This window comes from Condylura cristata, unplaced genomic scaffold, assembly GCF_000260355.1.
Source record: "Condylura cristata isolate star-nosed mole 26May11 unplaced genomic scaffold, ConCri1.0 scaffold00026, whole genome shotgun sequence".
Classification (NCBI taxonomy): Eukaryota; Metazoa; Chordata; class Mammalia; order Eulipotyphla; family Talpidae; genus Condylura; species Condylura cristata.
In genome coordinates this window covers 1,183,811-1,210,613 of record NW_004567127.1, presented here as the reverse complement: position 1 = coordinate 1,210,613, position 26,803 = coordinate 1,183,811, and the positions used below count along the sequence as shown (strand labels likewise).

Sequence of the window (26,803 nt, the reverse complement as noted above, 5' to 3'; positions counted from 1 at the left end):
CCTACCACGCCCCCCCTCCCCTGACGGCACTGACCAACCCACGGAATCGTCCTTTCCCAGGAACGGTCCCTGTACCCAGGCCCCCCCCCCCACCGGCTCAAAGAAAACTTTCACTCCCCTTAGAGAAATACCCAACAAATCTGGGTCTCTGAGCCTTAGAGTGGAGAGGTTTTTGATCCCTCCATAAACTTTCCCAAATTAAAAAGCTACAGAGCCTAAATAAGGCCCTTAGTGAGTTTACTAAACTTACCACCCCCAGAGCACCCCTAGAATTTTCAGCGTTTTTATTTGTAAAGGCAAAAGAAACAGGTTAATTTATAAATCAAATCAAAAACAAACATGACACAAGTTTTCGGGGTTTGTTCATTTGTCTGCAATTTTTAAAAACAAAAGTATTACCTAGAATCTAGTAACAGATCAAATCCAAGCACAGCAGTCCAGTGGAGAACCACAACACCCCTGGTTTATCTCTGGGAAAAGCCCTGGCCTGTCCCTCAGGGTAAGAGCGAGCCCCGCGGTGCCCCGCCCGCAGTCCGGGCGTGGTCGGTCGGGAAGGGCGTTCACCAGACGGCCCTGTTGACACTTACTCGAACACCAAAAACAACGTGAGGTAAGCCAGGAACTCACTTTGGGCACAAGATTTAGGGGTGCCAAAAAACCCCAGGAACCAAGATACTATTTAATGCAGTATTTTTTGAAAAGGATACTTTTTTTTAATAATTCCATAATAAAGAAAACATCGAAAATTTCCATTCAGGATTCAACCCCATACAATTCGGAGTTACTTCCCTCATCCAGTCTTTGAGTTTCTTTGTTCACCAGGGCTTCGCGCCTTTTTACATATTCCATGAGCATTTATCTTGACTCCGGAGTGCTCTGCACCCCCTCGACTTCCGTACCTGAGGGGAGCGCCTGTCTCCCGGGAGCCCCAGCCCTGCCAGATACACATCTTCCCCTTTGGAACCTGACCCCGCGGCTTCGTGGCTTCCTCAAAACCAGTCTATTTTCAAACAAAAGCATAATAGTCATAGGAAATGATTAAACCAATGGACTATCATATTTGGGAAGTGAGTGGCTTTCAAGTTCGTCCAGAAAGGAATCTTCCTCAGCCAGTAAACCAAGCCAGCCCATGCAGGAGCAGCTTGGCCGGCTGTCACCAAGGGCGGGGTGGGAGGGCGCCCCAACCCCGCCTGCCCGGGCCACAGCAGGCACATGCCCGAGAAACCCAAATACTCGAAGAGCCCCAGTGACAACACTCCAGACACTAAGTACACTTATTCCCTCTTCATATGCACCTAGGAGTGTGTGCAATTGCATAGTTGATTTTTTTTCCCCAGAAAAACAAAAAGTAAAACCAAAACTTGGCCCAGGAACGGCCCTCTGGTTTACAGCTCTTAGAAAGGCGCTGGCTGGAGCGCAGCCTGTCCAGGCTTGTGCTTTGTGCAAAATGCAAAGGGGCTCCCCACACTGCGTCTGCAGGCCCTCCCACCCCTGGAGAAGAGTTAGGTTGGGGAGAGGGGGGAGCCCAGACAGATCAGCTCACTGGGACTAATCTGTGATCTGTGGTTATAGTTCACTAAAATATATTTCTCTAGCTACCTTATTATGAATTGCCCCAGTCCCTACCCTTGTTTCAACATCATTCCTATTATCAAAAATAGCTCTTCTTACAAAGAATTTTTATTATTTTAATAAACTAACCACAGATTAAGGTCAGCTATGGCTTAACAAAAGAAGCCGGGACGTAAAGTTCATTCTCTAGAAGTAGAGAGGAAGGAGGAAGAGTCACTTAAATAGGAAAAAAAAAATCATTTTTAAAAAATGTTTTTGCTTGCTGGGGTCTTTTCATGTTTCCTTTACTTAAAAAAAAAAAAATAGTCAAAAAATAAGTTGCCTTCTAGAGACACGCAGCAGCAGAGGATGGTGGTATTCCACTTAGGTTTTTGGTTTGGTTTCAAACAGTCTGGCCAAAAGTTTGTCCTCCTGCTACCCCTCCCCCAAGCCACAAATCTCAAGGTGTGGTTATTGCTAAGTCGTTAGGTGGGGAAAGAAGCGCCCCCCGCCCCCCCATCAGTTCACCTGCCCTATCACTCTTCCCCTCCTGGGGGAACCTTCTTAAAAACACAAGCTTCATAACTTAGCAGATTCCGTCCTCAAAAAGGATGAGGAGGGGGGGGGCAGGTGGCGGGGGTGCAGCCAGTGAGCTTGCTCCATCAGGAGGCAGGAGGGCCGCAGAGGAAGTCCATCTGAGGAAAGGGCCCCCCAAGCTCCCCCCCCCCCCCCAGTAAGCCATCCTCACTGGCCTGCTGGCCAGCACCCGGGAGCACACTTCACAGCCCCGTCCTTCCAGATCCTTCGGGAGGGAGAATCCACCCAACCCTGATTTCTAAATTCAGATCAACTGCCAATGTGCCTACACCCCCAACTCTGCCACCATGTGCTTTTTTCCAACCTAAAAACTTTGGTCTGCTTTATTGAGAACCTCCTCTGCCCGTCCGGCCTTCTGCCCACCTCCCGCCGCTAGACCTAGACCCAGACCGTCCCCAGCCGCGGGAGGGGTGGACCCAAAGGCAAAAGAGGCAGAGTCGCCGTCATCCCCGTCACCCCCGCTGGTACCTCCTGGCTTCCATCGAGTCAAGCTCCGCGAGGGACTAGAACAGGCCCAGGCCCGCCCAGCCCTGACCTCTGGAGCCAGCCGGCTGGTGCCACGCTCCCAGTCTGTGGCCAGCTTCCGCAAGCATCACTGCACTTGCCCGCCAACGTCAACGTGGGGGCTGGGTCTTGATGAGCCAATTCGTTGAGCTTAACTTTGTTTCACCCCCTTGCCCTCAAGGCCCCCCTCAGAACCTGTGCACCAGCAGCTCCCCGCGCGGCTCCCGTTCCCGCCTCCTCAGTTCCTCCCTGTAACAGCAGGAGCAGAAGTTGTTTGTCTCAGGGTGTCCATAGAAACTGCAGTTCGGCTGTTTGCATTTGGTCTGGGTTGGGGGAAGGCCCCGGGGACCCCCGGCCCATCCATCTGGCTCAGGGGGCTCTCTGTAGCCATTGCTATAGGAATCAGCCACGTGGAAGGGGGGAGGCAACAAGGCCCCCCTGGGAGCCCCATCCTTGGCGTGACCGCCCGGCTCCAGAGAAGGGCTGTGGTCCTGATGGGGGAAGGCTCGCCCCGGAGGACACTGTCTGTGGAAGGTGGCGTAGGGTGGCAGGCCCCCGCCACATGGACCTCCGGCCAACTGCCTCCGGGGTTCCTGGCAGTGGACCCCACCCCCAGAAGGCCTTGGGATGGTGAAGCCCCCGGGGTAGCCGGCGGCGGAGAACGCCGCGGCCTTGGACTCTGCTGCGGGCGCCAGCTCCTCCCCGCCGTCCGGCTCCGGCTTCTTGGCTGGGGGGGGCCCAGCCCCGGCCCCTCCGGTCAGGATCTTCCTCTCCGCCTCCTTCTGCTTCTGCTCCGCCAGGAATCTCTCCTCCGCGTCGGACAGGTAGCGCTGGATCATGTCCTCCTGGTACTGCTGGCGGTGCCCCATCTTCAGGGCGCCCGCGAAGAGGAAGCGGCCCCCGCCCTGCATGGCGACCCGCATGGTGCTCAGGCTCCGCATCACCTCCTGGCTGTACTCGCCGCCCGCGTCGCCCCCGGACTCGGCCGCGGGCTTCTCGGACCCCGGCCCGTCGCCGGCTGCCTCCTCCTTGCCGCCCTTCCAGCCCTTCAGGGCGCTTTTCTTCTTCTTCTCCAGGGTCTCGGGGCCGGCGCCCGCGGGCTTGGCGCCCTTGCCGTGCATCAGGCCGCCCATGTTCCTCCTGAGCTTGCTGCCCAGGGTCTTCCCGAAGCTGCCCAGCTTGTTAGCCACGGAGTCTGCTCTCTTCTTGTCCTTCTCCCGCTCTCGCTTCGACTTCTCTTTCCGCCTGCTGCTCTCATTGCTGGCGGAGCTGCTGCCAACGGACTCCTTGTCCGACTCCCCGGACTCCGGGGTGGACCGAGGCTCGTCCCCCGCCGAAGCTGTGGGGGACTCCGGCTGGGCCAGCGGGGCCTGGCAGAGAGAGAGCAGGGTTGCCATGACGCCTCTCGCGCAGGCTGAGGCACCGGGGTCCCTAGATACCCGCCTGGCTCAGGGCTCCGGGCAGCTGCTGCCAAGGAGTCAGCGTGCGGCAGAGGGGCCGTAGCCCCCACTAGCGCGCCTGGGGGTGCCCGTCGGGGGAGGCAGCTGCCGCGGGAGAAGGGCCCTCCGCAGGGCAGGGCGTGGGCAGCTCAGGGCTCTCCTCGGGCCAGGGAGGCGGTCTCATCTCAGCGAGTACCTGACGCCCTTCCGGGGCAGAGGTGTCAGAGTGGGGCCTGGCTGCTCCTGCGAGCCTCCGGCAGAGGAGAACGAGCCCACAGACGCCGTGATTACAAACGTCTCTGCCACAGTCGGCCAAAGTTAATCTCAATCTCACAACCGCAAGCAGCCACGCCTGCCCACTCAGCCCTGGGGCCTGCCAGCTGCCCCGCTCCGCTCCTGCGCCACGCGGGCTGACAGAGTCCGCAGAGCTCCCGGCTACTCTCCCTCGGCGCCCAGGAGGGCATCTCGCCTCCACCCAGTCCAGACAGCCTCCCTGAAGGAGGCGGCCTCCGCGCCGGCAGCAGAGCTGGCGGGAGAGGCGAAGTGCGAGAGGGGCGCTGGCAGGCAGAGGGCAGGAAACTGCTGGAGCTCTCAGATCTCCAGTCCCTCGCACCCTGAGTCATGCGCTCCCCGCCAGAGCCCCGGGAGAGGCTGGACAGGGCGCGGGGGTGCTCACCTGCGCGTCGGCGGACACGGGGATCCACTTGACGTCCATATAGCCGTGCAGCAGGCGCAGTTTGACCTCCATGGACAGGACGACACTGTGGGGGGGGGAGCGGAGACTGACAAAGGCAGTCCCAGTCTGGTGACCCAGGACCAGTGACGCCCAGGCCAGTCACTTCCCAACGTGCATCCTGCACGGTGACTGCACGGATGCAAAGCGTCTTTGAAAAGGGCCCCCTGGTGTCTGGAAAGCAGGACCTGCACAGGGCCATCGCCGTCACCACACGCGGCATTTACCAGGGCTCCGGTCATCACGTCATAAAATCACCGATTCTGAATCTGAGACCCAAACCCTCCCCGCCTCATAGCCCAAGGGAGACCCAGGTGAGAAGCAGGGAGGGCCTGCCTTCCCGCGCGGGGGAGGGCATCCTTCGGTATCCCAGTCCTAGGAATGCACGGACCACGGGGGTGCGGGCTGAGCGGCCAGCACACTCCTCCTGGGGTGGGGGGCGCTCTGGCCCCAGGACAGCAGCTGGGAGGCGACTGTCCTGCCGCTGAGCCGAGCAGCTCCCTGGAAGCAGCAGCCAGACTCTGGCAGCCCGCCTCACCTGGCCAGCCGCACGCTGTCGTTGTCGTCTCGGCCCCACTCCCAGCCCTTTCCAGGGTCCACGGCGAAGTGCAAGGGCAGCAGCTTGTGCTCCGAGTCCATGAGCGGGATCACGGCTGGGGAGGAGAACACGCATCAGGCACCTCCCTGGGGAGGAGGCGCAGACATAGCCCAGCTCCCGGGGCCAGCTGGCCCTGCGGCTCCCGCGGCAGCCGCCCTGCGCTCCGCACCTCCCAGGGACAGCCCAGGCGGGCCCTGACGCCCCGCACAGCAGCACTGACCGAGCCCAGCGGCCGGCCAGCCAGCGAACACTCAAGAAGTTCCTGCCAGCTCACTGGACTCGGGGTCCAGTCACTGCTGACAAACACAGGAGAGCTATCAGGAAGGCTCCATGACCTTAGCACATGAGCCCGAATGCTGGGGCGGGGTGGGGGGGCCGAGAGGGGCAGGGGGCGGGGCAGGGGGGCAGGGAACCAGGCTCCCTCCGCTGCTCTGGCCCCGCCTCTGCTGCGAGCCAGGCAGTGCCACGGGTGCCTGGAGCGAGCGAGGCCCTCGGCTCTTCCCTCCTGTACCTCATTCCAATTTTGCCAAGTGAAAAGGCAGCAGACCAAGACAGCAGGGGCAGGCGCGGCGTCCAGTACCTTGCTCCTTGGCGTTCTCCTTCTGCTCCATGGACACGAGGGCGGAGAAATGGGCCTGGTCGTAGGCAAGCACCAGCGGCGAGTGGAGACACTGGCTGACCGGCACTTCCAAGGGCAGGTAGATGCCCCCGAAGGGGATGGGGGCGAACGCTGCGGGAGCGGGGGGCACTAAGGCGAGCCCCCCCCAGGCCCTCGCCCACCCCGCCAGCCGAGGCCCCCTCACTCCAACTCCTGCCGGGGACTCCTGGCCCAGAAGCCTCCTGCGCTCCCCCCGCTGTCCTCGGCGGGGTTCTGCGCGTTCTGGAAGTGCCGCCCACGCCGGCTCACCTTCCCCGCCAGAGTCCCGCAGCATGGTGTCTGCCACCACCACGATGGGCCTCCTGAGCACGTGCGCAAGGACGAAGACGTGGAACTCCTCCAGGCTCTCGTACACGGGCTCCTCCGCGCTCTCCGCCCTGGCGTGCGGGAAGGGGGCAGGGAAGCGGCGGGAGGAAACCACGAGGGCCCTGAGACAGCCCCTCGGAGGGGAGGGCCCGCTGCCCTGGCCTGGGGAGCCTGCCGCCACCAGCGACTCCCGTGCGCGCCTGCTCCCAGGCACACGTGGGGGCATCAGGGCTGGGAGGGCGCAAGGGCCCGACCCAGGCATCGCGCTCAGGCGCCCCCACAGTGCTCTCCATCCCGCCGCCCAATGCGCAGCCTGGCCCGCTGCTTTACATGCCACAGCCGCCCACACTCCGCCCTCAAAAGTCCCACCAAAAAGTGAGGAACAAAAACCCCTCCGCCCTGTGCTCGCCCACTCGCAGACGGCCTGGTCACCCGACACACTTACTGCTCTTCGAGGCTCCGCTGGCCGCCTGGCCTGCCCCTCCCTCGCAGGGACCGCACGGCCCCTCCCCTAGGGCTGCCCAGTGTCTGGTCTCCCGCCCGCCGCCCGCCCTCGAGTCCAGCCTGTGGGGCACCCCCCAGAACACACCCGTGCGTGGGCTTGCCCTCAAACCCACTCCATGAGGGACTTGCCTACATTGGAGATTCTGCGTTTTAAACAATTTTCCTGGATCGTTCTAGTGCACAATGAAGTTTGGATAGTCTATCCAAACTTTCAAAATTTTAAATATATTCAAAACTCAAGTTCTTACATATTTATCATCCAGCTTCAACAATTAAAAACACAGGGGCGGGCCGGGGCGCTCCCTGGTGGCGCAGCAGATTAAAGCGCTGCACTATGGAGCTACCTCAGACGCTGCAGACCCTCCTGCCTGGCCCGATGCTCCCCTCTGCGTGTTTCAGTCCATTGGCCTGTTCTGCTTCCCACTGTTTCTGGTGAATTCTCTCAACCCCTCGGCCCACACCTCTGGCCTGTACCCCAGTTGTGTATGCATAAATACATCTAACACACACACAGGGGCCTCCCCAGTAGCCTAGGGGAACCCCTAGTCTCAGCACTATCACGCAGACGGCGTGGGTTCAATCTCCTGGCTCCCTGCTGCTCCCCTCAGCAGTGTGTTTCAAGAGATCTGCCTGTTCTGCTCCCCACTCTGTCTCTGCTGAATCCTTACCCCCCCAACCCTGCACCTCTGCCTACACCCCAATTCTTGTATGTACAAATAAATCTTTTTTTAAAATACCAGAACGTGTGGTCAGCCTCGTCCCACACGCGATCCCCATCTGCTTTCTGATCAGCCCCATTGCTACCCTGCTGCCCACTTCGAAGCGACGCCCAGCTATGCCATTCATGCATAAATACTTCCAGTTCTACCTCTAAAAGTAAAGGCCCCTGTTTGAAAACCACACCACTATCTCACATGAAAATAATCAAGCATGTGAAATTGTTCACGGCGCCCTGCCTTATAAATGCCCGTGAACTGCAACGGGTTGATAGTCTCAAGTGTCTCAAGTCTTTATTTTCCTCGTGATTTATTTAAGGAAACAGGTCACTTGGTCTGTAGTTCCCTAAAGTCTGCGAAGGAGACAACTTGAATTCCGCAGTGTGAACGAGAAGCCAGCCCGGCACACAGGCGGGGATCACCGCGGCCCTGCGACCGGCACCACACACTCCTCATCCAGCACTATTCGGCTGCCTGCACTTCCCAGAACATTCCTTGCCTTTGAGCAGGTCCTCCCCTTCCTCCTTTCACCCCCTCAGCAGAGCCCTGCAGACACTGCTGAAGGGCAGATTCCTTCCTGCCCCCGCTCAGCCAGACTTACCCGCCGCAGTTGGCTCCATTGGTGCCTAGATGCATTCGGGGCTCGCTTGAGGCAAGCTTGATCAGCTCATCCCACTCCTTCTGCCACTCATCCTCCGTGTACACCAGTCCTGACTGAAAGACAGGCGGGCGGTCAGGGGCTGGGTTCGGGCAGCGGCCGGGCTGCTCACTCGGGCCGAGCTGCCCCCCCCCCCCCCCCGGCACGTGCCAGTGTGTTACTCAGCCAAATCCCTTGCCCGTCTTGGCCAAGAGCAAGGCCAGTCTGCGATGGCTCCCGGACTTGCCCGTCTGGCCCTTTCTCCGCCGGCTGTGCCTGCCCCCTACGGTTCAGGTCATCGGACTCAGAGAGGACAAGGACACCCCCAGCTCCTCACGCCAGCAGCCTGCAGGCCTGTCACGTGGCCCCCAGTCACTTCTTTAAACTTCCTTGTCCTCCAGCTTTTCCCTCACTAGTCCTGACCCTCCCTGAACTCTGTCAACACACTGGTGTTATGTCAGTGATTTTAGCCCTGGCTCCTCCTGCGTGACCTCTCCTACCTCCTAATCTCACCTACTACCGCCAACGTGCTCAGGGCTCTAACATCCCCCTCTGCATTTCTGTATTCACACCCAGCCGCCTCGCAACATTCCTGCCACCTCTCCACGACCAACTCAAACTCTCTACAGCCACAGTCACACTGCTCCCCAGGCCCACTCTTCCCCCGGGGGAGAGCACCAGCTATCACCCAAAGGCCCAAGCCAGAATCCAGGGTTCTCCAGATGCCCTCTAGAGAACAGGGGACCCCTTCCCGACCCCTCCACCCGGATCCCTTTAGCCAGTGACCTTTAAGCAGTGGGTTACTACTTTGGCTTATACATTCTCCTGACCCACGTCTGGGCTTTTGTCGAAGTTGCTCCTGCCTGAACAGCCTACTTCTGTCACCCCGCGGGCGCTTCTCAACTCCGGGAAGGCGCTCAAGCAGCGCTGCCCTGCGGAGCCTGCCCAGGGCCGCCCGCGGCTGCAGCGCCCCGCGGCCTCTCCCCATGCTGCGCCGGGCCAGCGTGAGAGCCGCGGCCCTGACCCCCAAATGCATACCCGCACGCCGTCTCCTCCTCCAGTACAAGACCGTTTACCGCAAGACCTTTGGTGCCTACCCTGTGATCGGCAATCAAGAGGTCCGTGCTGGCGGAAGTAGCTTTTAACGGAACAGCCTGAGGGTGCGCGGCTTAGGGCCGTGCGCGCTCCGCTGGGCACACCGCCCGGGCACGGGGGCATGACGTGGGCTTATGCCGCTTACCCAGCCGACGGCAGTCACAACGGCGGCGTGGGCCCGCGGCCAGTTCAACAGGCGCTAAGAGCTGCTGTGAGGACATTTTACTTTAGTGACAAAAGGCACCAACGCCAGCTTCAGTGAGCCGGCCACCACGAACGTTCTCGTCAGATGAAAAGGGCGCAGGGCTCCGCGGGGCTCCAGCCCGCAACCCGCCCCCCAGCCGCAGCGACTCCCCGCCAGGGGGCGCAGCCGGCGGCCGAGAAAGCGCTTCCAGGCGCCTCCAAACCGAGGAACAAAGGCAAGGCAGGGTTTGCCCCCCCAAGTGCCTCGCGTCAGCCCTCTCCCCTGCCCACTCCCGCGCTGGGCTCGCGCGTCCGGAACGCCCTCAGCTCCGGACAAGGCTCGGGTTGGGGCCTCCAGGCGCTGAGCGCTGCTCTTGGGGAGGGGGGCGCCCCGCAGCGAGGAAGGGGCCAGCGGGAGCAGCACCCGGTCCGGCCCTCCTGGCCAGGCGCCACATCTGGGCCTCACACACCGACCCTCAGCCTGCGGTGGCTTCGGGTACGCGCCCCCGGGCTCTGGGGTGGCCCCACCTGCCGTGCCCGCTCAGATCAGGCTGGGGCAAGCTCCAGGCGCTGGCTCGGCCCACCCGAGGGTAGCGGTGCCCGAGGGTAGCGGTGATGGGTCTCGCGGGCACTGACGCTCCCCCTTGGAGGCAACGGCCAGTCAACAGCAGGGTTCTGACAATATCACGCCCCTTTTAACAATCAGGTTCTTTGTTTTTGAGAAAGAAACATAGCACTTCCTATGTATACCTATATACTTGTATCGATCTATAGGAATCTTATAAAATACGTGACACCTCTTTCTGTATTTTAAATCTCTAGCACAATGACCCTCACGAGGAAAACAAACATGCTCGTTCTAGATTATGGCCAGTTGTGAGTGAGCAGTAAGTGTAGAAAAGAGAGAAGATGAAAGAAATGCAACTTTCTGAAGAGCGACGGTCATACTCAGTGCCAGAAAAGATACGGCAAAGGCAGGCCTAGGAGGAGCCTGAGGTGAGGGGCAGCTGGAGCCAGGGGAGCAGGCAGGGCCTTTACTTTTCCGTAAAGGTATAATGCCATTTTTTAATTTTAAAAAAATATTTATTTATGTCTGTGCTGTCATTACTAAAGGGAAGGGTCAGCAGATCTTTCCTGGGAGGGCCAGAGCCTAAGCCTGCCCACCTTGCGGGCCACACACAGTCGCAGTGAGTGGGTGGCTCCAGTGCCAAAAAAACACCTTTTTACAAAAGGGTTGGTGGATCTGGCCCATGGCCAGAGTTTGCCCAGCCCAGCATGGGAATGGAAAAAGCGAACAGTCCATTGTTGACTGTGTTACACAATTGCCGTCTTAACAGTTGATAAACCTCTGAGAAGTACAGCTCAAAGTCAATTTAACAGGCTGCGTTTAAAATTTTTAACAGAGTATATGAAAAGCAAAAGGTATATATGTTCAAATGTACCATCTATTTTTTAATGTATACAAAGGGTTCCCCAGAGACAGAGTGGAGAGCAGGACAGGCAGATCTACTGAAATCCACTGCTGAGGGGAGCAGCGGGGAGACAGGACAGGTCTGCAGCGCCCTATGGGTCACTCCCTGGCCGGGGATCGAGCTCGTGATGCAGTGGCTGGTGACAGCTTCGTAGAGCCGAGACTGAACCCCTGCACCACCTGGGAGGCCCTTATATACCACCTATGTTTAAGCACTTACATTTCTAGAAGGGATGAAACATAAGTCCAGCCCTATTATAAGTAGAAAGCCAAAATAATATAAAAGCCCTAGGAACTTGTGAAATCTCATCTGGTAAGATACTGCCCAAGGCTCACGGTGACCACGTAAAAGAGCACGATGCCAGGTGCCTCTTCTGCAGTCTGGCTTCCCACACCAGCTCTCACCTACACCAGAAAGCACTGGCCCCGTTACTTGCATTTCCCGCAATTTCCAAGATGACAAGCAAACACCACTGCCCTAAGCAGTGGAGGCATCTCCCTGCTGACTCTGGGGAACAGCCCCCGCCCCCCAGCTCCCTCACCTCTTTATTCTGCTGGGTTTGCTGCCACCTCCAGCGCCGCTTCAACGCTTCCTTCTCGGCCCCCTTCTCCATCAGCGCGTACAGGGCCTTCCGCAGCACCAGGTCCCGGTCGTGGAAGCCCCACATGCCTGTGGCAAGGAAACACGGCGGTGGGACACCCCGTGACGCGTCCTCCCTTACTAAGGAGCCCAGCTGGAGGCCAGGCTCAGAGAAGCACCTCTGTGACGGAGGGAAGGGGGTCTGACCAGGAAGAAGGCGTTTCTTGGAGGTTCAGAAACCGAGAACGCCCAGTGCGAGTGACGCACCAAGTGCTGGGGGCGGGGCGGGGCGGCGCCTCTTCCATTGCCTGTGCAGGGCAGACTGATGGGCCACTGGAAAGCCCGGGGCGCGTTCCTCAAAACACTGAAAATGGAGCTACCAGATGACCCAGCAACTCCACTCCTAGGGACCTACCCAAGGGACCCAAAGCACTAACTCAACAGGAAACCTGCACTCCTATGTTTACTGCAGCACTATTTACAACAGCCAAGATACGGAAACAGCTCGAATGCTCAAAATAGAGGAATGGATCCAAAAAAAAGTGTAATGCATTTATACAATGGGATACTACTCAGTCACCAAAACAGACATCTCAGGCCATCTGCGGCAACGTGGATGGAACCGGTAAGAATGATGCTCGCTGACATTAGAAGGAAACAAATACCGATGGTCTCACTTATATGTGGAATACAGGGGACCAAACGAAAGGTCAACACTAGCCAGCTGACCAGAGACCTGAGGCGTCCAGCAGTGGAGGCGCAGGAGGGGGAAACGGTGACGGCCCACGGGTGACATGGTGGCAGAGAACTATGGGACTACAGTGGAGAAAGGAACTTTTGAGAACTGGAGAGTGGGGAATATACCACATCCTACGAGCTCCTGACAGGAAGCCCGTACTCCTGATGAAAGTCTAACAAACTAAAAACAGAGGAGCAGCAGAGGGGACGAGGATCAAGCTGGAGGACGGCTAGAAGACAGATTTTTTTTTTAATTTATTTGTGTATTTATGCATATAAGAACTGGGCTACAGGCCAGAGGTGCAGGGGGTGAGAGGACTCACCAGAGACAAAGTGGTGGGCGGAACAGGCCGACTGACTAGTACACTGCTGAGGGGAGCAGCGGGGAGACAAGAGAGGTCTGCTGCGCCCTGGAGGTCCCTCCCTGGCCGGGGACCGAACTCGTGCTGGCTGTGGACAGCTTCATAGTGCTACAACTTAACCCCCTGTACCACCAAGGAGGCCCCAGATACTATGTTTTTTTTTTAGATTTATTTATTTATTCATACAGAACTGGGGTACAGGCCAGAGGCTCAGGGTGGTGAGAGGCTTCACCAGAGACAGAGTGGGGAGCAGAACAGGCAGATCGACAAAGTCCACTGCTGAGGGGAGCAGCGGGCGGGTCAGGAGAGGTCTGCCACGCCATGTGGTCACCTCCGGGGCAGGCGGGGATCGAACTCATGCAAAAGCGGCTTTCGCTTCTCAGTACTGTGCTCTAACCCGCTGCGCCACCAGGGAGGGCCAGCCCCAGATACTATTTTTAAAGCTAGGGCAAAAAATGTATTATGAAAGGCTTTATAATTTAAAGAAAACAAATCTCACGAAGGACCAATGAAAACATCTTTTTCTACACCTAAAGAATACATATTAGTAACAGATGTACACGCACAGAGAGAATTCTGCTGGCTTACTACTGCCCTTAACTTAGAGGGGACCGGCTCTCAGAGCGAGGGCCACGCTGAAACCTGTGCTGCCCATGGAATCTCTGAAGGACACTGAAAACCAAAGCAGGCTCGCGTCCGTCCCCCCACAGGGTTTGCACGCGCACCCCACATACACACACACGTGTCTGCCCCTCATTCTGCCTAAGCCCAAGGTGGTTTAGATTCAGTGCTGAGCTGCTTCCTTTCCGTCCTCTCAGGACTTACCAAGAGAGGCTGCGTGCAAGAGGCAGTTTCCATCCCCTGTGGTTGCCAGAGGAAGCAGCCTCTGGCATGTGGGGTCCACGCTCACCCACCAGTTCAAACGTCCTAGAAAAACGGGAGGAAAAGGAGAAGAGCAGATCACCCACAGTCCTTCCCACCTTCCTGTTTCGAAAGCGCACGCCACATTTGCCGCCTCCTCCAGGAAGCCTGCCCAGAGCAAGCTGTCCCGCTGCTCTACTCTTTCCGTTTTCTTCACTTATTTCTAGTTGATCAGAATTGGGTGAGCTCAACTAGTTACGTCAACAGTTCTCACGTAAGGGCTTAAGATGCTGTCCCAAGTAGCTACCTGGCATTGTTTGGAAATATGTTCGGTTGTCACAATCGGGGGTAGATGCCATGGGCACCGGTCAAGGCCGCGGAGGCTTCAGCAGCCTCCTGCAGCCCAACAGGCGCAGGGCACAGCCACGAGTGGCCCGGCCCGTCAGCAGCGCGAAGGCGGCGCTGCCCTGGGCGCAGCCAGGGGAGGCCACAGGCCGAGCCTATGTCGGCTGCTTTTCATCTAACTCTGGTCAGGAGACAGTAAATAATGTAGCTACAGAGCTCAGCAGAAAGCCATTTTCAGGAAAACAAACAAAAAACCCCAAAGCATCTGTTCATGTCAATCAAACATCACCCGAATCTACAGCCGGCACCACGTCACCACGTGCGTGCTGTGAGTTTAAAGACACGAACAGTGACACGCTGCGCATAAAGCGCCAAGGAGGAGTGTCGTGCGCGTTCACCCCAGAGCTGCCCATCTGCTAGTTCACACGAGCTAAGTATTTTGTGAGTGACACTAGGAGTTTTCTTGGACCCCTAAAAGAGCCTACAGAGACAAACGGGCCCGAAACCGCACCGCCAGGCAACCTGCCGAGGTAAAGCCCGCCAGCTCCGCCAGGAGGCGAAGCGCGGGGTACCGACCTGCCTGCTCCAGGGCCGCCAGCATGGACTGCTCAATGAGGTCTCGCTCTATGAAGCTGCGGAAGTCTTCGCTGTACACAGTGAGGTCTGGAAGCTGGAAGGCACAGATGGGCATTTCCAGGGGGTGCTCCCTGCTCCCCCCGCCCCCACTGTGGGAGGAGACATGGGGGCGGGCCGGGGACACAACGCTGGCGCTGGCGAGGGAGATGCCCCTGGACAGGCGTTTTTCTGCAATGAGAAACGGAATGGCCTCAGAACACAGCCCCGCTCTCACGGACAGTCACCTCTACCCCACCTCAGCCGGCTCCCGTTAGCACAGCGGACTCTCCCTGGGTCCTGGATTTCAGTCCCCTCTTTCTCATGTCAGATACAAAAGAAGAGGGCCCTCCCTGGTGGCGTAACGGGTTAGGACGCAGCACTGCAAGCTGGCCGCAGCCGCTTCAGTGCAAGTTCATTCCCCACCTGGAGGAGACCCCCAGGGCGCGGCAGCCCTCTCCTGACCCGCCCGCTGTCCCCTCCGCAGTGAGCTTTGTCCATCTGGCCAATCTGCTCCCCACTCTGTCTCTGGGGAATCCTCTCACCGCCCCTGAGCCTCTGGCCTGTACCCCAGCTCTGTATGCACAAATAAATAAATCTTTTTAAAAAACTAAAACACAAGAAGAAGCAGGCAGTAACATTATGGGCACGTTACACCAAACATGTCTTCCCCTCACTACCCTTCTCGGCAGTGGCCGCTCTCTCTCCCTTGAGCTGTCTTCCCGCCTCATGCCACAGCACAAAGGCCTGTTTGCTGGGCAGTCTGGTTGTCACTGTGGGCGAGGAAGAGGAAATGAGGGAAGCGAGGTTTCATTTGGCCACATTTAGTCAAATAATCTCTGTGAATTTTAGGGTCTTAGGAGAATGTGGAGAAGGATTTCCATTATAGAAAACAAAATGTCCTTACACACTATGGAGGTCTAGTTAACTCAACATTTTCCAGAGGAAGACAGCCAAGCAGACAGTGCCTTCAATGACTTATCTGCAATTGGCAGCACTACAGTCCCCGGCAGATTATTCTACAGTGCTCACTACTAGCCTGGCGTCGCCTTACCATTCGCATGCAGGCCTTGAATCAAAGTATGGAAACGGACGAAACGTCAAGCGCTCATCAAAACTGGACCAATCTAACCCAGACACTTCTCCAAAAAGACACCTGCTGGCCCCACAGGCACGTGAAACACGTGCAGCATGGCTTACGATGAGGGCACGCAACCCGAGCCGCAGGGCGCTCCCGCCCCGGGAGTGGCCCACGGAAGGGCTGGAGACGGCTCCCGGGGGGAGACGGACAAGCGGGTGGGGGGCTTTTTGGCACAGCCGTTACGGAAGGCGGCCTGAGCTACCTTAAAGGTCTGAAAATGGAAACACTGTGTGCTCCAGTGACACGGCCGGAGCACATGGAGACTTCACAAGGACACCCCCCCCCCGCCCCCACAGCACCGGCCAACCTGAGCTCAGTGCCAAGGGCCAGACAGAGACGGGGGCACGCTCAAGGGGTACCGCTCAGCTCTCAAAACAGATGAAACAGTGCCTGTGGGGTACAACGAATGGACCTTGAGGCGGTCACGCCAAGGAAAGTAGCTGAGAAAGCGACAGATACATACCAGGTGGCTTCACTCATTTGCGGGAAATGAACAGCTAGAGGGCACACACGGGCAAAACACACACAGTTAATGTAACTGTGAGAAATACACTCATTACCAGAGGGAAGGGGGGTGCTGGGGGGAGGGAAGTACACATTTGGAGCTGTGAAGATGTAACCCCAAGGTTATACAGCCACGTGAACGGCTGACAGATTAAAAACAAGAGTGATGATGAACATTTTTCCATGTTAAAGAAGAAGAATGTGTAATATGAAAATTAAGCATTGCTGATGAAAGATACCAGAGAGTTAACTAAATAATGAAAAAGACAATGCTTGCTTGTGGACTGGAAGCCTCAGCATGTTATGCTGATTTTTTTCTAAAATCTTATGTATTTACTTTATCTAAAAACATTGTTTATGGTGTGTAACGGGAAGCAAATTTATTATCATCTATATCCAAATGTCCAAGCAAGAGCTAGTGAGCAATTCAACATTTCCCCACCAGATAAAAAGGTTAAGAGAGATTATCAAGAGCTGAAAGTTGTGTTGGGTAGCAGCACTCAAGCCAAGCGATGATGCACAGAATAAATCAAGAGCTGCCTAGCACTAATCTAGAGTGATTTTTAAAGGATTTATTTACTTACGCATACAAAACTGGGGTACAGGCCAGAGGTGCGGGGCGTTAGAAGCTTCACCAGAGACAGAGTGGGAGAGCAGAACAGGCAGATGGACGAAGCCCACTGCCGAGGGGGCAGCAGGAGACAGGAGAGGTCTGCCTGCCCTGGGAGTCGCTCCCTGGCTGGGGATCGAAGTGCTGCGCTCTAACCCATTGTGCCAGGAGGGCGATATTTTTGAACTAACATTTTTTAGGAATTAAAGAAGTACTATGTCTCCATTGCAAAAAGTGAAAGCATTAACAAAGCATTATAAAAATGTCATTAAAGAATTCACCCCATTCAAATTTTCTGATACCATCCCCAGAGGCAGCATAGATTCTTCCAGAAATTTTTAATCATAGAAGCACTTTCAAAAACAGACAAGCACACACTGCATTGCAACTTACCTTTTTCGAAGACTAGAAATCTCCCCAAACAGCACCTAAAGTTCTAGCTGACTCTCATGGCTGCAGAGCGGCCCAAGGGGGACAGACGACGCGAGCGACCGGGCTGCGGGGCGCGGGCACGGGCCGGCCATGGGAAACGGCCTTCACGGGCCTTCTGAGTCTGTGCCTGCACAGCCTCTCCCGCCTCCACGGAAGGGGTATCCACAGCTGTGCTGCAGTCGCTGAAGGGGGCACCCCCGCCGCCTGGCCACCCCGCAGCCCACGCCGCGCTCTACAGAAACGCGCCTCGGTCACCCCGGTACCTTGAACGACGTCATCCTGCCGTTGGGGAGTGGGCCGGAGAGGGCGAGCAGATTCTCGGTCACAAAACCCCTTTTCCGGGGTCCCGGGGACGCCACTGCCCTCGCCAAAGGGCGGGGGCAGGTTCCCGGCGTGGACCTGGCGCAGCTGCTCGAAGTCGCTGAGGGCGGCGCTCACGTCCCAGTTCTTCCCTGCGGAGACAGCGCGGGGTCAGTCAGGCCTGGCCACACACCTGCCCCTGCCTTACCTAGCTCACCTTCCTGCACAACAGTCGGCCTCCAGAGCCCAGGCTCTCCTCTCCGAGTTACTATCTGCTTCCTGAGTCAGTTCCACCAGCACAGAAACCCGCCCTCCCCCGCCCCAGCCGTGGGCCGGGCGGCACCGCCGGCCTCACTCTGCAGGCAGCAGCAGGATGAGTCCCAAGCCGGCCTAAGGCGGCGCAGGCCAGGCCGGCCCTGACCCACGGATGGGTACCACATCGCAGGTGGCATGTCCCGAGAAGGCAGTCGCCACATCACCACCGCGGCGGGGAAACTCTAAGCGGAAGGGCCAGACTGGGGACCCCAGATGAAGCGCTGGTCTAGCGGCAACGGCTTCCTTCAGCTAAGCCTCGGGACTGCCCGCTTCCCGGGACCACCCCTCTCGTCTGTCATTTCTTGTCCAGGTTTACTGTTGCTGCAGTTCAGGGCCTCATAATCTTTTCCTGGTCTTTAGTTTTTGGGGAGGCCAATCTAATGAGTCTCCCCACTCAGTTAAATCTCTCCCCTTGCTGATTTGCTGTTTTCAAAATAGCCAGAGTTAACTTTTAAAGGAAAAAGCCAGAGACGAGTGTACCAAAGACGGGGGAAGAGGAGGCTCAGGCCCCCCGGCCCTCCTGAGCGAACCCCACGTCCACCCTTCCTGTCCACCTGCTGCTGAGGCAGCCCCAGTCCCAGCGCCCCCGTCCCAGCGCGTCTCACTTGAAGCGGGCCACATTCAGACTGACTTCGCCACCTCCCGGCCACTTTCCAATCCATTCTATACCCTTCAAACAGTTAAGAACTTGAATGCAACGTCGCCACCCTGCTTAAAATCCACCAGCCCCACCGAATGTAGGGTGACATGTCCTGCATCCTGTCTGACAGTTTGCAACCGCCTGCTCGTCCTTCTCGCTATCGTTTCTGACACCCATGCTCACTCTCCCCTTTGGGGGCCGCCTCTCCCACAGGACCCCGGCACCGCTCCCATCGCCCTCAGGGCCCGCTGCAAGGCTTCTCTGCCCCCTTGTCCCAGTCAGGCTTCTCTCCGGTGCTTCCTGACACTCGGCTTCGCTTTCGCAGCACGAGAGCTCGTGCGGGGGACGCAGCACTAGTCGGCAACGTACCTGAGACCGAACTCTGTGATCAGGTACTTGACATCTCTGAGCCTCGGTTAACGCCACAACCCTGGACACAGCCTACACGGCAGAGTGGCTGCGACACAGCTCACACGCAGTGGACACGCGGGGGTGTCCCCACGCATTGCAAGAGGAAGAGGAGGCCTCAGGGCTGAATCTTGAAGAACCGGGAGACGCGAGGAAGGTGAAGGAGGCGAGTGCGCTGCAGGTGTGGGGCACAGGGGCCAGCGAGGTGGGGGCCGAGGGGCCCGAGCCACAGCGATCCACAGCTGCAATTCAGACGCTGATCTTCTCTTGCCAAACTAATGTATTTCTCACGGTAGCCAAACAAATCTCAAATGTGACAGCTGGTGTGGCTGACAATCTACGGTCACCTCTGTATGCTAAGACGCGGTCCCTTCCACAGGCACACGTGTGTGTCATTGTGCATTACGACTTCCAAGACTCCAGAGGCAAGTTCCAGCCCCTGGGGACCTCAACAGAACACTCACACCTGTGTGTTCATCCAGATAGAAGTAAAGAAAAGTAGCAAAATGAAAACACTTAAGCATAAAATTGCGCATACAGATCAGGGAAGAAAAGAAAGGAAACCGTGGAAGGTCCTGAATACAAAAGTCTGAAACTTACACACCACAAGGAAGCGTAGAGATCTGAATTCTGCTCTCGGACTTAGAGATCTAGAATTAAGCTCTCTCTTATAGTACCTGAGCATAAAATGACAACAGAAAAACCTACACCAAAAGCCAATTTGAAAAGGGGACTTTGCATTTTTAAATCGGGGTCACGCACAAACAGACCTAGAAGGAACTCCAACGTCAGGCCCACACGTGAAGCGTCCGGTGACCACCTTAAATGTTCCAAGTCCCGGAGCAGTAAGGGTCACTTTGTCCTTCTCGCTGTCCGCCCGCAGCCCTTACCTTCCAGGAGATCGCGGGCCAGCCCCGGCTCTGCCCCTGTGGAACGGACAAAATCCGAGAGGACAGCATCCATGTCCAGGGTCATGTGCCCATTAAGCACGTTCAGGCAGTTGACGTAGGAAGGGCATAGATCAAAATTCAGGCCTCCACCTAGGAGGAAACGAACACGTAAGGCTTAAGTTACACGGGAACTGGACAACCACAGCCCAACGTCAGCTGGCCCTAACCACAGGGGAACGAAACCCTACTTCATACATTTCAACTGAATAGACCACGAAAAGATAACATTGAGTTTCCTAATTCCTCGTTAGCTTTATTAAGATTTATTTATTTATGCACACAAGAACTGGGGTATACGCTAGAGGTGTGCGGGGACAGTGAGAGCATTCCCTAGGGACAGAGTAGGGAGCAGACAGGTGGATCAACTCAAATACACCGCTGAGAGGGGAGAGGAGGGGTCTGCTGCGCCCCGGGGGGGGGGGTCCCTCCCTGACGGGGTCAGAATCATGCTGCAGTGACTGTGGACAGCTTCTTAGTGCTGCGCTCTAACCCCGCGGCCACCAGGGAGGGCCCTCCTCATTACCTTCAATTTCTTGTCTACTACATTAACCACAAAACTGTACCCCTAGTCCAGGTGACGCGCCACGCTCCCTTTTGAAACATTCCATTTCTGCCATCAGTTTGCCTGGTCCAAAAATGCACCTAGTTCCTGGCACCTGACAGGCCCTCAAATAAAGTAGTTGTTATCTAGCCGCCACCTCTAATATAGAAGTTTCTTGAAAGCAAGGCTCGGTGCGGCCTCCGCGAGGCAGCCACCCTCCCCCAGCCGGCCCACTGGGCAGGAGGCACAGGGCCTGGCAAGGCCACTGCCTGGGCACTGAGCGCTCCGAGGGCCCCAGCAGAGGAAGTGGGAGACAGAGTGGCAAACAGACCTAAACTATTCGGATGCAACAAGCAGGTACGCAGAGCAGAGCAGATAGGCCAAGCGCCCTTTGCTCCTCCACTTGGTGAACCCAGGACACTAACTGCCAAAAAGCTCCCCTGGAAAAGCCCTCTCCTTTCAGACTCGGTGGCAGGCACTGCCCCGGACCTGCCCGTCTCACGCCCCCTCGGGAGCTGCAGGCCCAGCTGTGGAGCGATAACAGAGGGAGGAACAATCGCTGCCCAAGTTGCGCGACCCCAGACAGAACCACAGTTCTCTGCAAACAGGCACTGTGCAGAGGCTCCAGGCCACGCCTGCCCCCCACACCCGCGGACCCTGCCTTTTTCTCTCCGGGCAAACCTGGTGTCTAAGGGTGACGCTCGGGCTTTTCTTCACCCAGTTCCCTACCCTGGAACACGCTAGCTTAGTGGCGTGGCCAGAGCCTGGCTTTCTGCATTCCTTGGAAATACAAAGGCAAATTAACAGCAGTGGGGCGCGAGTCAGAAAGCCAGCAGGCCACAAACATGGTAACAGTGAGTCTCTCCTCGTGGAAGAGACGGCAGGGCAGAAGCTACTCGCCGCGGAACCACCCCAGCAGGGCCGGAGACAGGGGACTGCGGGGAGTTTTGTTCACCTTTGCAGCCCCAACATTCAGCAAAGCACCTGCAGTGCAGCACTCAGTCAATGCCTGCGCTGGGACCGGGACCACATGGGGGGGGGGGTCCCGGAGGGGGGGGACGACAGAGGGCCCACCCCGCTGCGGAGGTGAGAGCAGCCTGTGCATCTGCACCTGCGGGGCGCTGCGAGCTGTCCCCAGCAGAAACAAAAGTGCCAGGGCCTGATGGAGCCACGTGAACTCCACATCCGTCGCAAACCAGTCGGTCTCAGCTTGGCAGATCCATTTTCACATCACCCCTCTCTCTGGAAGGGTGCGCCTGGCCCCACTGCGTCTCCTCAAGTTTTCGAGGCTCTCCAGAGGCAGCCGTACCTTGTCGCGACTTTCAGCAGCCTCGGACCACACAACTTCTAGCTACGCCCAGACTAGGAGCCGGACACGGGCCAAGCCGCCACGGGGCTTCGGGGGTTCGCACCCACCCGCACTTGGCCGCAATGGCGCCCCAGATGCGTTCCTGGATCAGACCTAAGCACTGGGGAACCAAATCCAAATCCAGCTTCTTTAGCTCACTGCAGCCCCACGAGCTACGATTTCCTGGACTACGTACCATCCGCCCTAATTTGCCTCCTTTCCACATCACGAATGTCAGGGAAGCCTACCCACCACAGGCGACGTTTGGCGTAACCGCCACGTTACGAATTAGTTCCTCACATTCAACACTTAATTAAATTCCTTCAGAATTCGTAGGTGAGAGTGGTTTCCCCCTCACAATATTTCCCCTAACAATTCAGACAAGGGCTCCTCTCCAAGCCCATTTTGGTCAGAGATGATAGCACCCAAATAAATGATACACGAGTAACCTAAAATGGAGAGAGCAAGCTGCAAAATGAATTTCATCATTTTCAAAAAGCAAAGCCATGTTACCGGCGCTGTGAACGCAGCGGGGAATAAAGAGCCGCCAGCAGCCACCCGGGTGGGCGTGTGAGGACGCCCCGACCAGACATTCCGAGAGTCAGCGAAAACATCGACACTGGCATCAGCGACCTCACTTGCCAGCACAGAGGGGAAACAAGGGGGATTTACAGGTCCACTTTGACCTACGTGAGGTGGCTGCAAACCTTAGCACAAACCCCCCTGGCAGGGTGTTTCCGCCTGGTGCCTCGAGGGGGGCCGGGACTGCCCAGGCCCTCCGGGCAGGTGGCGCGGACGGCAGCTTTTGTTGTGTCACCACCACCTCCAGCTCCGCAGATTCCACACAGGAACATGGGAGGCTGTGGAGGGGCAGTCTGGGAGGCCTCGCGCCCAAGGGGCAGGGCCCCACCCAGCCCGCCGCCTTCTAGGGGGTCACAATGCTAATGCTCTCAGCTCCCAGTCGGAAGGCGGGGGTGGGGTGGGGGGGTAAGCCCACCATCGCCCCCAGCACCTTCCTGCCCACTCTGGGCAAGTCGCTGGGCACCCCAGGCTCACGCCGCCCTCGAGCGAGAACCTGTAACAGGTCCAGGTGTCACGGACTCCGCCCCCACTCCATGCTGGAACTCCAGATCCCATCAGTACCAAGGAGAAGCCGCAGGGACGTGAGGGCGGAGCTGAGCAGCCAGGCTGGGATAAAACCGGACACGTGGGCTCTGGGGGGACCTGGTGGTTCGCGGCGGATCGTTTTGGCCCCCATCGCTTTCAGCTGCCGGTGGAGTCCAGGTCGGCAGAACTGGCGGGACATCCTAGTTAACCTGTGTTTCTCTCCCTCGTTCCCTGGGTTATTCCTTTACCTTTCTCCTTATAAATAAATCCATTATTGAACCTTTTGAGTGTGTCCATAATACGATTGACTCGTAAGCGCGCGGGTGAAGACCCACAGACGGGCAACCCAATTCACATTGGGGTGCCCTGTAACAAACCCACCCTTTGGCCATAAAGCTCGCTTCCCCCGCAGCTGTCAGGAGGTGCGGTTTTACACTAAATGATCAGTCCCTCCCCCAACTTTTACATAATGGTCCTTGTTCTCTTCTCCAGGAAGTTAAAATCTATACCCAGGACAGGTGGACTCCTTATGAAAATCATCAGAGCATTTTTCTTTTTTTTTTTACTTAAATGTTGTCGATCAACATCACCCATTATCCTTAGCTAGCCAGGGGCCTTTGTTTCACAAAGGCCTCCCTTCTGTAGGTGCCTGCTTTTACCTATGTCCCTGAGAAACCTTCATGCCAGCTCTTTAAGTACAAATTCAACAGTGGAATAAATGAAGTCTTGTCTCTTGTCCAAAATTCACTTCTGCTCCTGCTTCCATCCCCTTCCACGCCCTCTTGGCGTGATAACAGCATCAAGAATAACTACCCATTAAATGTCAATTAAGCACTTTCAAAACCCGTCTCATTCATTCACGACAAACTGCAGCAGGTCTCAGAGAAACAAGGTTTCGGTGATCCAAAAAGATAAACTCAGGCTACTGGCAGCAACACGGATGGAGCCGGGAGGGACGATGCTCAGTGAACTGTGTCAGAGGAAAAGAAAAATGCCAGATGGCTTCACTTATAGGAGACACAGAGGGGAACAAACAAGGGGTCAACGGGGGAAACAAAACTAGCTGGCTAACTACACGCGGGGAGAGTGAGGGGAGATGGAGACTCAACAGGCGGAAGAGCACAGGAGATGCTGGTGACGCTCAAGGTGACTTGGGGGTGGGATTCTGTGGGACCGCGCCTGAGGGAATAAATCAAACGTTGTACAAAAAGGAACAACGATGTAACGTGATCGGGTCTGAATTATTAAAAGTCACCCTGGGGTGAGTAAATGGGGCAAAAGGGTATCGACAACTGTATGAAGAACAGAACTGGACTTGAGTGAACCTAATGTGGCATAAACACATGTTGATACTTAATGGCACATCTGAAGCTGATCTTACCATGCAATGTCACGTCAATAAAAAATTTCACGTGCACAGGATGAAACAGTAAGTAATCAAATAAAAACATAAACCCAATGACTGATCCCTGACTCTACTTTCCAAAAACCCCCGTGTCCTTGTTCTTCTATTTCACCTATCCAATCTGGCGAACCCCACAGTGGGGCTGTTGGGCGAGGTAAGGCCACAAACCCGGAGTCTTCTGTCTTCTGCTTGACTTTGCCACCTCAGCCAATCCTCTCAGCTATTACTGTGCATGCCTACACCATTCTCCTTGAATGTCCTACCCACCATTTATTAAACCCCTCACTCCTGGTAGAAGACATTCCCGCCTACTTCTGAGACAAAACTGCAAAAGAGAAATTTCTTCAGGTTTCCCCCTCTGTCCCTAATGCTATTTATTCTCTTCCCGGCAAAACTCCTTATAAAGGCTACATTCACCATAGCTTCACTCCTCAATCTAAAAGGGGCCGACCTAGAAAAGGAAAGTGCAGCCTTACAAGACCATCCTCTGCTGTTCACCACAGCAAGTCCCGAGTGACCCTTCCCGCCTCTCAGGGCACATCTTGATCATTTCTACTGACTCCGCTACGTGCCTGCACCAAAGGTTGGCTAGGGCACCCTCACTGCTCACCTCAAGCCTCCCACCGCCTCATGCTACATCACCCCTATGAGAAACTCCATTCATGCCTGGCGCCCACATGAGGACAAGCCCCAAATGCCACCTCTCCCGGAATCCCCCCCTCCTAAATTCAGCTCGTAAACATGGGTCTGGACTCTGGTCCATACCCTCCCCGTTACTCCTCTCTCAGCCCCAGCCACTAGCAATGATACTGTCACCCCGCCCCAACCCGGGAGCCCCAACCCGGGAGCCACCAGGGGCTGCTCCCTTGCTTCATCCTCAGGCAGAGTCCTTCACTGCAGCTCACTGCTTTTACCTTCAAGCTTCCTAAATCCACCCAACGCTTCCCAAATTATACCCTTTACTAGCGCTCAGGTTTTCACACCTGGGGTCCAGGTGGACCCCAGGAAACAGTTCCCCAACTTCCTATTTCTTTCCCTAGTCACTGTTCCCCGTGGCTGTTTGTGGAAACTGTTGGACCCAAAATGCAAATATGGACCCTCAATGATTAAGGCTTAAGATCTAAATTCCTGTACCTGACTGAGGAGGCCCTGGTGACCGGCTTTGCCACTGGCCAGCTCTCTAAATCCTCTCAGCCCCCTTTCTGGAAGGGCAGTTTTCCAAGCCCACCGTGTGCTTCCAGCTGCAGTGCGTCTGCGCCCAGGCCCTGCTGGGTGACTCCTGGCCTAGCCGGCGGGTCCCGGGTCCCTACTCTTCGTCAAGACTAAGGAGTTATCACCGCACTTGCAAAACCTCTGGCTTCCACCTAAGTGCCCATTTCTTCCTTGAAGCTACACCTCGTACTCAACCTTCTCTCACGTAACTTAATCACACTGCACAGTACTTGTGCTTACGCGCATGTTGATGTCCCCGACCCATGCGCCGGACGAGGGCAGGAAGCGCACCTTGCTCACCCGGTATCACTAGCATCTAAATACCCAGTAGTGCTCAGTTTCTGTCCAGACTAATAAACTCATTTCCACAGCACCTACTACATACATACTATGCCCACAAGCATCCTCACGCAAATGATACTGCTTAACACTCACTGTCGCAAATAAGCAAACCGACCAGTTGCTCAACTCAAAGCCATTTGCTCAAGATTTACAGGATGTTATCTCAACTGATTTTTCTTCCTAAACATTTAGTTCAAACTAAATATGAAAATCAGTCTTCATGCTGAGTTGCCCAAACTTAGTAACACAAAATGAACCTAAACTAAAACACCTGCAGATAGCATCTCCTGCCCACCACTGCCCAGGAGTTTTCCGACCCCTTGTCGGGCTCCTCCCCAGCTCCCTGGAAAACCACAACATTCCAGACTTGTCAAGAATGTTCAAAGGTCAGAGACTCCTCCAAGCCTGCCCTCAGTCCCAAGAAATCCAGACGGGGTAAAGAGAAAGGAGCGAAGTCCTTAGAGATGTCACACAATTCTTGACTAAGAGAAGGGAGGGAGCCTCTTGGCAGACTGTTCTCGTTCATGTGGGTCTTTCCAAGCGAAAGAGAACATCTGAGAAAAAAATAATCCCGCAGCCGGGCGGCGAGGTATTGCTGGCGCCCACCTGACGCTGGAAGGAGGAGCCCAGGTGCTCACGCTCAACCACCATCTCGTTTCAACTTCAAAAGACCCTGCTCGAAGCCCGGGCGCTCGTCCAGGCAGGCAGGGGCCACGGCGGCAGGCGCTGGGGTCTGCCCGCCCCAGCACCGACCCCGCTCCCCTGCTGAAGAGCTGGGCAGCCGTGGGCAGCCGAACTGCCGGTGCCCGTTCCCTCGCGTGTGCAGTGGGCACTGCCGCGGTCAGCGGGCCCGCACGGCACGCCCGTGCCTCCAGGCCCCGCAGGAGGGCGCCTCGCTGCAGGGCCACATGGCCAGGGGGCAGCCACCATGGGGCCCACTCGACAAACAGGGCAAACGGAGTCCTGGCGCCCCAGCGGCCACTACCTTGGCCCCGGTGGCGTCCACGGCGTCCAGAGTCCTAGAAAACGCCGCGCGCCCAAGATGGCGCCGCGCCTTC

General features: G+C 56.6%; 1 protein-coding gene across 7 annotated transcripts in view; it reads right to left on the bottom strand.

The window, feature by feature from the left end:
- Positions 1-2,275: 2,275 nt before the first annotated feature.
- Positions 2,276-26,803, bottom strand: part of OTUD7B (OTU deubiquitinase 7B) — a 44,691-nt gene continuing 20,163 nt past the window's right edge. For 6 of the 7 annotated variants that reach the window (XM_012730039.1, XM_012730035.1, XM_004689570.2 and 3 more), the window contains exons 2-12: positions 19,731-19,880; positions 17,441-17,629; positions 14,455-14,682; positions 13,498-13,599; positions 11,535-11,662; positions 8,208-8,320; positions 6,330-6,457; positions 6,003-6,152; positions 5,363-5,477; positions 4,768-4,852; positions 2,276-4,022 (exon numbers count right to left, since the gene is read on the bottom strand). In XM_012730039.1, the coding sequence (XP_012585493.1) occupies positions 2,841-4,022; positions 4,768-4,852; positions 5,363-5,477; positions 6,003-6,152; positions 6,330-6,457; positions 8,208-8,320; positions 11,535-11,662; positions 13,498-13,599; positions 14,455-14,682; positions 17,441-17,629; positions 19,731-19,815 (2,505 nt within the window). In that variant the 5' untranslated portion in view covers positions 19,816-19,880 and the 3' untranslated portion in view covers positions 2,276-2,840. The remainder of the gene's footprint in view (positions 4,023-4,767; positions 4,853-5,362; positions 5,478-6,002; positions 6,153-6,329; positions 6,458-8,207; positions 8,321-11,534; positions 11,663-13,497; positions 13,600-14,454; positions 14,683-17,440; positions 17,630-19,730; positions 19,881-26,803) is intronic. The other variant, XM_012730040.1, reaches the window with a different exon arrangement.